General features: G+C 36.2%; 1 protein-coding gene across 1 annotated transcript; it reads right to left on the reverse strand.

Annotated features, from left to right (window-relative positions):
* Positions 1–1,832: 1,832 nt before the first annotated feature.
* Positions 1,833–9,616, reverse strand: SCOC (short coiled-coil protein). The gene is given in 5 exon segments (XM_008573280.1): positions 1,833–2,380; positions 3,138–3,221; positions 3,580–3,651; positions 9,431–9,518; positions 9,521–9,616. Coding segments are annotated over 5 exon segments (483 nt in total). The 3' UTR covers positions 1,833–2,237.
* Between the last annotated feature and the right edge of the window lie 1,006 nt (positions 9,617–10,622).

The following is a 10,622-nucleotide window of genomic DNA, read 5'->3' on the forward strand; positions in this document are numbered from 1 at the left end:
ACAGTGGTTGACCACGGGTAACTGAAACCTTGGAAAACAAAACCTTGGATAAGAGGGAACTACTGTACAGTTGTAGCTGGAATATGGCTTCACAATTGGGGAATAATTTCTCAGCTGCTCTTACATATAGATCTAACTAAGTCTCCACGCTACTGGAACATGAGAATACACAAGCCATTTCCAGGCCTGGTTCATAAAACCTTGCATTGGTGTACTCCTATGCTTTCTGCCAGTTAGAATGGTGATAACTAGAGTGACTTGGAAGCAGTGACTAAAAACAGTAGATGCCATCCTCAACCAAAGTCTCTGAATATTTGTGTGGGACAAAGCCTGTTAGCCTGTAATGCTGACCTCAGGAACCAGTGGTTGGGAGAGAAACGTCTGTATTATTATATTCTTTATTGCCGGGTCTCTTGTTAACAGTAGCTTAGTCTACCCTAAAAAATACAACGTCCTTTCCCCTGGATATCTTGGGTTCCTTTCTTTGAATGCTTTGCTTTTATTTTTTAAATTAATGTGAAATATTTGTATTAATAAAAATATTATTCCCCTAAACATTCAGTAACTTAACATTTAAGACATGCTATTTATCCTGTGGCACTGAACAGCCCTTGGATACACTACTACTCCTACATACCCCATTTATTTAGGCAACTATATCAAAACACACAAAGTTTCTGAAACAGCTTTTTATTAAACAGCAAAGCAGAATTGCAACACAACTTTAAATATCTATAAATTAGGTCACAAAAGGGATGCAAAATGTTTGCAGTACAACTAGTATATATTCATACAGATAACTTCATTCATCAAATCTTACACCAATACATAAGATTATTCCATGATTAAAAGTCCAAATCTAATTACCATAAGCTATATTAGTGGATCTCTTTTCCTATTATAATATTTTAACATTACTTCTGATATTGATTCCCTTACCAAATAGAATCTACAAACTAAATTATTTAAATCTGTTAAAGGATGACTAAAATTCTACAAACCAAGTAGTCAAGTTTACAGAAAAACCTGGGAGAACAAATGAGATAAAATACTGAGGGAGATTATCAATTACTATATATGTTAAACTCTCCCATTTTATTCATGATTCTGATACTAATACACTCAAGGAATTTTGTAAAAAAAGTTGATCTGCTGAGTAAAAAACCTTGAGACCAAACTCTCTGTAACTGTTCTCTTAACAGATGTGGCTTACATAAGGTTAGTCAAACAATCCATTTTCATGTAGTTAATCCATTTGAAAGGTGCTTCAAAAACTTCGTGTAAAAAATGATATTAAAAGATAATATGAATCTTTCTGTGAACTTTTTGAAGATTCCTTGCATTCTCCAAAAGATCCACTCTGTGTCAGAGATAACACAAACCTGGAGTGAAAATGTCTGGAGTTGGTTCCTGTTGTTTATCACGTACTTTTCCATTCTATTCCTATTTTTCCTCAAGATTTTCTATTTTAAAAACACACATGACCAGAACTCATATCTTTTCAGATACTAAGTGGGTTATTTTGTGCAAAATCAAGTTTTTAACAAAAAGTCTTCCCAGTTTGGCAATTCCATTTCAAAGAAAAATTTTCCTTTTTGTAGCTTCCTTCTGTTTTCATTTGTTAAAGAGAAACCAGCAATCCTATCTTATTACTAAATATCACAAGTGACAAGCTCTAGCTGAGAAAGTAGATTATTTTCATTAAGTTTCAACAATTAAAGTTCAGGTTACTCTCGTAGGTGATTTAACTATTAAAATTACTTTCATAAATGTGAAACCAATTGTTTCCTTAAAGGAAGGGAAATGGGAAGGAAGAAGCCAGTGGGGAAGAGGCACACAATGGTGGACAGAGTACATAAAGCTGTGCATTCAATACTGATTTTGGTCACTTTTTCACAACATGGTGATTATTTTCTTGTATATTTTACTAAACTTATAATAAAAGACAGTGCTAACCTATAAATCAAAGCAAATTCGTTAAAACGTTCATTTTCAAGTTTCATAAATATATGCAATTCTAATTATAAAGTTCCTACAGTACATCTGCACATTTTCATAGACTAATATAATATACAAACTTATGGAAGTCTCCTGTTAATGCTGTTAATTTTGCCTAGATCTGACATTATCTTCATAAATATTCAATGAATCCACAAACAAAAGTACTGTAACTTTTGGAATCTATCCAAGTTTTACAGAAATGATCAGCAGCAATTCCATAAAGGGATATCAATCCCTTACTTTCTTTTGCTTTTTGTGTCAGTTGTTTGAAAAACACTAGAAGCTGACATGAGGTTTTCTATATATTGTCCAAGAACTTGGTTTTCTGATTTTAGCTTCAAATTTTCTTCCTTAACTGCATCAACTCTTGCAGAGAGATCTATGTAAAAATATAAAAATGCCCATTATCAATAAAATGATGGCAAAGACTCTGTATTAGGAAATGCTTAAGCCTCATTCTTAAAAGAGATACCACAATCCTTAAATTTTCTGTTTTTAAATTCCTGTTACTTTAGAGAAGTTAAGGTTAGCAAAGTAAACTGAGTGCAAGTCAGTAGACAATAATTCCTAGGTTTAACATTAGACTAAATGTTATTCTTTGTAAACAGCATTTATGTTGAATAGGGTTCTGAAGGACAAGATCAGCTTACTCTGGTGCCCCCAAAATAACAACCTCTTAATTTCATTACAAACCAAAAGATGTTTCAGTGGTAGTATTCATTTTATGAAAGACATTTACAAAATGAAAAAACTCAGATCAATTCCCTTTTAATCTCTGAGGCTAATACATTGTTTTCACTTTAAAATAAGCTTTATTAAAGTGGACTCAGTAACACATTGTGGGTTCTTAAAGGGGGCTCTCATACTAAATAGTGTTATGTTAGACCATAAGACGTAAGCATGAGAATACTATTTGACTTTCCTGTTAAAGCATATCTGTTCTATAAAACCACCAGACAAAGCTACAGGCAGGAGGAAAAAAAAAAAAAGAATATTGAAAAAGTATATACTGAAATGGACTTTGGAGTTTACACTTTTTAAATTATACACCCTAACAAACAAAATTTAGCAACATAAATGATTATAATTTCAGTTAATTGGATGTCATTCAAGAAAACTAAAAAATCTAAACTAACCTTCAAGTGTGTGTTGAAGTTCCAACACTTGATTAATAAGTCGTGTCTTTTCCTCCAGTTCCACCTGATTTTCAGCATCAACTGCTATAATAAAAAGGTTGAAATTTACTATTAACAGTAGGTACCACATATGTAGTATAGTGCTTAAAAATCTGAAAAATGGTTCATATTATCTTACTTATAAAGAGCCCTTTGAAGTAAAAAGTTATATCCCCACACTGCAGATGATAACACTAAGGTGAAGATAAAAATGATTTGCCAACATCTCAGTTAAGGAATGAAAGCTGCCTTAGATCCTTTCTAAAATTAGATGGGATATCAATAAGTAAATTAGCCAAGATCCAAGCCTTCTAAATATTGTTTCTCTGCTATTTCCATTGTTTAATAAAGCAAAAGCATCCACAAAAACAGGAACATACAAAACAGAAAATGAAGAACATACCATCCATGTCAGCATTCATCATCTTGGGTAACAAACTTTTGAACCTTGAATACAAAATCCTTGATGAATGGTCTGCAATAAGAAAATGTTAGTAACATAGACACATATAAACTTGGTTTTTTGTTTGTTTTTTTTTTAAAAAAGATTTCTTATTGCAAAGGGCATAAAGAAATATGATTTTTAAGAATGAATATGCTAATAAAAATTTTTTAAAAAAAGATGAGTTAGTCACATTACGTGACCCAGCAGAAGCCTATTCATATGCTTTACTGTTTCTAAGAATAAAATAAATTCCCAATGGGTAAATAAGCAAAGAATACAATCAATACAGTTTACAAAGAGAAGTATTAAGTAAACAAGATAAAATGTTGAGCTTCTTGCTAATCAAAGAAATACATAAAATTAATTACCACTAATTTATTAAGCAGGTTTTAAAGGTAATAATCTCGGCTAGCGAAGAGTTATAGGAAACAAATATATAGATATTAGACCCAAATTTTAAATATGTAATTTTTTTGGAGAGCAGTACTATAATAAACAAGATTCATTAGTATTTTACTCTTGGAAATTTAGCCTACAGACAATTACAAAGAAGGAAAATGTTACACAGTCATCCCTCAGTATCTTCGGAGATTGGTTCCAGGACCTTCTGCAGGCACCAAAATCCACTCAAGTCCTTGATATCAAATGGTGCAGTGTTTGCATATAACCTATGCACATGCCTTGGTATTCTTTAAATTATCTCTAGATTACCTACAATACCTAATATGATGTAAATGCTATGTAACTAGTTGATACACTGTATTGTTTAAGGAATAATACAAGTGAAAAAAGTACATGTTTCAGTACAGGTGCGACTTTTTTTTTTTTTTTTTTAATATTTTGACCCACCACTGGCTCATTGGTTGACTCCACAGATGCAGAACCCACGGGTAAGGAGTGCCAACCGTAAACATAAAAATCTTCACTTCACCCTTATTTACAACCTAGTAAATTTTACAACAGTTGTAATTTTTAATGGAGTAACTACTAAAAGTAATTATAATGACTATAATAACATGGAAGAATGTTTACAAAATTGTATATTCATTGTTGTAAATTATGTAAGATATATGTAAATATGGTTAAAGAGAACACAGCAAAATGAAAAAAGCTCATATTAAGAATGTTGGTAACCCTTTCTCAAAATATTCTTCATTATTCAAGTATTATTTTACATATACTTAATTTTTTATACATAAAATTCAAAAAAATACAAAATATCTGATATACTGATATGGAATAAAGGAAAAATGTCCATTTGTCACCTCTGGTTATGGTTAAATCAAAATCAACTAATCATGATGTAGATAAGTAAATAAATATTAACATTTTATTATTTCAATTAAAGGCTCTAAAATATTAGAGCACAAAATCCCTATGAAATATGTTCTGCTCCATTGCTAACAATCATTTCACATTCAAGGTGCTCAATATGCATTAAATAATGCTAGTAAATTATTACTGAAAACAGATTTGTCAACCGATCTAATCTACAACACTGAAGCAACCTAAACCTATCTTATCAATATTGTTATTCTTTCAACAAGTATTTATTGAACCCCTACTATACCCATGGCATTGTTATGCCTACATTTACTAAAAAGTGGAACATAGACCTATTGAACAAGGAGGTCTACATACTAGAACTAGAACCACTGTCGACAGATATCAGTGTATTGTATATTTCCTCACAACTTCAGTTAATATAATTCATGTTACACTTCAGATACCACCATGAACATGGAAATAGAATACCCATTGTACATATGTGTAAACTACTTCTCAAGTAAGACATCACTCATTAGTCTAAAAAAAAAGATATGAAGCATCCCTTACACAATCTTACACAACCTTATTAAATAATTAACTGCAAATGGTATACAGTTAACTTAATAATGCTTAATAAACCTACTCCAAGTCTTCTAGCATCTTTCTACTTATCTAAGCAGCACTTAAAGCTGATTTCCCCCAGCTCTTTTTCACATGGTTTTAATTCTCAGGTTCTCTGCACTTCAGAGAAAGTATATATTAGTATATCTATGTACATCCAGACAGATTGATACTAAAATTTTTTCAGAAATTCTTTTAAAGTTATTCAACCTACTGTAGCATTCGAAGACTACACTTCAAAAATTATTCCTCTCCATTCAATCAACACCACTTTAGAATTGAAGAGGAAAAGTGTTAGCAGTGAAAACTTGATAGGACACCTCCCTGAAAAAAGAGCACATTTCTTTTTTTTTTTTTTTTTTTTTTTGCCTTTTTCGTGACCGGTAAGGGGATCGCAACCCTTGGCTTGGTGTCGCCCGCACCACGCTCAGCCAGTGAGCGCACCGGCCATTCCTATATAGGATCCAAACCTGCGGTGGGAGCGCCGCTGCGCCCCCAGCACTGCACTCTCCCGAGTGCACCACGGGGTCGGCCCAAAAGACCACATTTCTAACAAGGTGCCAGTCACCCTCACCCTCACTTTTCACATCATTTCAACCACTGATCTGGCTAAAGCAGGTCTGGGAGAGATGACAGAAGCAACAGCCAACAGCAAAAGTAAGTGATCAAAAGCGGACTGTGATTTGGTTATTGGCTTGATAACTAATAAAAAGTACTTCAAATTTCTAATATGTAGTATTTTTAAGAATACAGCTAAAACATAATTTTCACGAGAGCTGAGAAGAGTTTACAACATATACAAGCCAAAACAACAAATAATCACCAAATCAATATACCTGATTTTGAAATCAGATGTAGTACACAGATGGGATATTCTTCTTTTGCTTGTGTTTCAGTCTAAAATTAAAATTAAATTCCACAAAAAGACAAGTGTTCCAAACCAACCAATGAGGTAGGCAAAGACAAAGAAGTCAGTTTCTGAAATGTTAGCCAGATATAACCCAAACCAAAGAAAATCTATGCATGGCTTATCAACAGTTTGACTTCATCTGAAAAAGTGAAAAGGAAAAAAAGCAGAAAAACAAGATGCACAGGGCTTATTAGAGAAAAAAATTACTCTAAAAAACACATTCAAGATTGAGGTGGGGGCAGGAACACAAAAGCAGTGCCACAAAGGCACTGCTATAGAATATACTGCACAACCCCAGACAGCACTGTTTACATCACAATCCATGTAAGATCACACCCGGAGGGTTGTACAATGCAAAACTTGCCCAACTGTATGTGGCAGCCCTGTGCAAAAGGACATTACTCTTTAAGAAAGTGGACTAGAGCATTACCCACTGACTCTCCACAACAGCAAAAAAAAAAAAAAGTAGCAATTTTCTTTTACTGTGATGTGGTTAAATAAACCACCTCAAAAAGCTACTATTATATATATTTAAAGTCTTGCATTAGATTTAAAATTATAAACCGATTTATTTTACATATGGGATCAAAAGGTTTGTTGAACAGCTTATGTCAAAGTATTTTAGCTATGGATTTTATTGTCTTTCAAAGCAGGATCAATCTTCAAACTGCACAAGGTCTTCATTAGCACAGTATTACATCACAATAGGTACTTAATACATTGAGTTTTTCAACTATCATGAAAATCAACGGCAATGTATATTGAGAAGTTAAAATTTTAAAAAATCCTTTTTTACCTGTAGTTGCTATCATATCAATCCAATTCCATGTCAAATGTGCTCTAAAGAATTCATTTTCAACTCCTGCTCCTACGCATAAATGCAAATCTGACATGAAAAGAGAATCCAGACCAAAGCATCCCAAGTGTGGAAACACGAAATGAATTCGGGGTGCTAAGGCTGGTCTATCCTAAACGTGCCTCAGCTCCAAAATGGGTATGGTTTTCCGAAATTCTCCACCTCTGATCCAGAACTTTTCTCAAAAATCACAGTAAATTTTGGTGCCTATCCATATCTAGCCTCAGTTAGTGAAAAAGAATCTAGAATTACTTTTGATGGTTTAAGTCCAGGAAGCAGAAAGTATGAAGAGAATAAGGATCAAAAAGTATAGCAAACATTAGAACAAGATCCATTTAATTAAATAATCTTTTCCATGCCCACATATCTGTAACTAAAGACTATCATCTTACCAAATATAATATATATTTTATAATACCTCACATAGTAACCCTACATCCCTCTTCTCAAAAGGCAGTTTAGCACAGTGATTAAGAACATGAATTTAAGATTACCTGGATACCTGCTATTTATATGTTCTGGAACCCTAGGCAAGGTTAACATCTCAGCCTCAGTTTCCTAACCCGTAAAATGGGGATAATAATAATATGTACCTCATGGGTTTGCTGTGAAAATGTAGTGAGTTGATAACATATTATGTGCTTGCAACAGTACCTAGAACAAACACAGCAGGTATTCAATAAGTGTTAACTATTATCTTCTCTACCTTTTAGCTCTAATTCAGTCCACAAAAAGAATTTTAGACAAATTTGGTCCAGGTGCTTCATTTCACTAAGAAACCAAGGCCAAAGAAGAGAAGGGCTTACTCAAGATCACAGTAATAGTTACCGACAGAGCCAAGACTACAGCCAATGTCCCAATCTGCTTTATTTCACCATCTCACCACAGCTATGCTCACATCTGAGACTTGAGATCTGAGACTTTTTCCTACAGTCTGTCCAACCTCAACCGCACAACTCTCCAGCACCTAAAATCAATTTTCATTATTTGTCATCCACTTCCTATATGCTAAAATAATGTCTTTGTGCATTAAAGTGCTAAACAGTTTACATGCTACTATTATTTCATCAAATCAACAGAAGAAAACTGCAACTTACAGATGTGGACACTAAATCTGAGAAAGGCTAGGTAATCTTACCTCGGGCTTCACAACCAATATCTGTACCAAGAATTTGAACCCAGTCTAACGTCATAGGCCCTGTTTTATCCATTATACAATGAAAGAAACTTTAATATGGCTCTAATCTAGATTTGCCAAACATTTTGCAAACCCTGATGTCAAACTCCTTTGGTATTCTACTAACTAAACAACTGAAGATAAATTTCATTCCCTTCGAACTGCATCAACTTCAACATGGTTTGTTTGTTCGGATCTGTCCAAAAGTTCTGCTTTGACTCGTTCTGGTTAGATAAGTCGTTTCAAATTCCACGAAATCAATAAATTGGTAAATGAGGATTTAAACGAGAGCTAGATCCCCAGAGTGGCTAGCTACACTGAACTTAATAAAAAGTACAGGCACAGAATACACAGGTATAGCCTTGTGTCCTCATATATAGATACCTTGTTGGAAACACCTGAAATAGCATCTGTCCTTAATATTGTTACGTAATGCTCTGAGGCTGATACATTGTATGACAAGTCCTGCCGTTCAGGAATGTATATTCTGCTTCCCAAGTCTTACTCCCCAAACGTTCCGGAGCTGCTCTCAACGCCTGCGAAGATGTTAAAGCCCTTATTTTACCGCTCACTGGCCTCCTCCCCACCTCAACGTCCTCTCCCATCACCCTGGCTCCTCCGGAGTAGCCACAGGCAAGTCCAGGCGTGTCAGGTCCCGTCCCACCCAAAGCCCCTCTGGCAGTCCCATTCCAGAGTAGAAGCCCGGACGGGGGCCCCCAACCCACGAGCAGCAGGATGTCTGCGTCAGGAACCTCTGGGCGGGGTAATGAAGTCGAGAAAAAGAGGCTGCGCAGGGGTTCTGCAGGGAGCCAGGCCTCCGCCGCCCACCACACGCCCAGGCCCGAGGCCGCTCTTCCCAGGCCGGGGTGCGCCGGCACGCGCCCAACCCGCCCCGCCCTCCAGATCCTCCGCGGTAAAGAGGCCGCAATTCCAGTCTCCCGGAGCCAGGTCCTTAGCTGCCCAGGACGGCCCTCACCTTCCGCTTGAGGAGGAGCCGGGAAGGGGAGGGACTGGGAGGACGCCTCACGCTCGGACACTTGGATCCACTGACACCGGCAGCTCCGCGCCCCCTCCGCCTACAGAGCGTGCGCCGAGAGAGAAGTCCCGCCCCGTCCCTCCTCGTCACCCGCCAATCCCAACTCAAGAATGCACGCCTGCGCATTAGCTGTCCGCCGCCCCAGGCGTCCTATCTCAAAGCACCAGGATCCGCCTTTGCCATAACAAAAGGGCATTGACATCCAATCAGGATTGAGGTCGTGGTGGGCGGGTCCGAGAAGAGCAACAGCCAATGACAGTACGGGAGCGAAGCTAAGCGTGTGAAAGCCAGTCCTAGCGGAGCAGCGCTTCAGTCTCATCAGGAACCTGAAAATTGGGGTTTGAAATCCAGTATGGAAAATCGTGACTGTTGTCAAGGAGGTTGGTATAACCAAATGCCGGGCGAGGGAGAAATCATTCAAATTCAAGAAAAGGTCTTTGCTGATAGAACAGAGAAAGCAAGCCAATGCAATACCGTGGTTCAATTCTAAAAGCAGAATTTTTCGTATGTTTTTACTTCCCAAATCGGGAAGCTGATAAAACGTACCGCTAGTGGAATATTCCTCTCCATATCCACCCCCCCCCACACACACACTATTACTAAATCTATAGTGCATCTGACCATTTAATAATTCAAAATTGAGAAAATACCTTCATAGTACTTTGGTATAGCTCTTTCGCTGATCTTATTCTATTTGATGCTCATAGCAACACACAGAAAGAAACAGAAGCTTAAGAGTAAAAACATTTCTTGTTCAAGGCCATTTACACAGGTAATGGTATTCAACTCTGTACCCCACAGATATGCATAATCAACTATGTTACAATAAAAAAATATGTATATATAAAATAACTATACATTTGGATGGGACTACAATACACAATTTGAGGAAATTTACTGCAGTGCAATGCAGGAGCTAAATATATGGGCGGGAGGGGAGTCTAACATAAATCTAATACAAGTGCCAAAAAGAGAGACTAGAGAGAATGGATGCAGGCAGTATTCAAAGAGTAATTACTAAGACTTTTCCAAGATTGTGGAATATTTGAATCCTCAAATTCAAGAAGTAATTTTTCTTCAGCAGTATTAATACAAAGTATTCCATGCAGTGGTGAAACTGCAGAACACAAAA

Source organism: Galeopterus variegatus, unplaced genomic scaffold (genome assembly GCF_000696425.1).
Source record: "Galeopterus variegatus unplaced genomic scaffold, G_variegatus-3.0.2 Scaffold897, whole genome shotgun sequence".
Taxonomy (NCBI): Eukaryota; Metazoa; Chordata; class Mammalia; order Dermoptera; family Cynocephalidae; genus Galeopterus; species Galeopterus variegatus.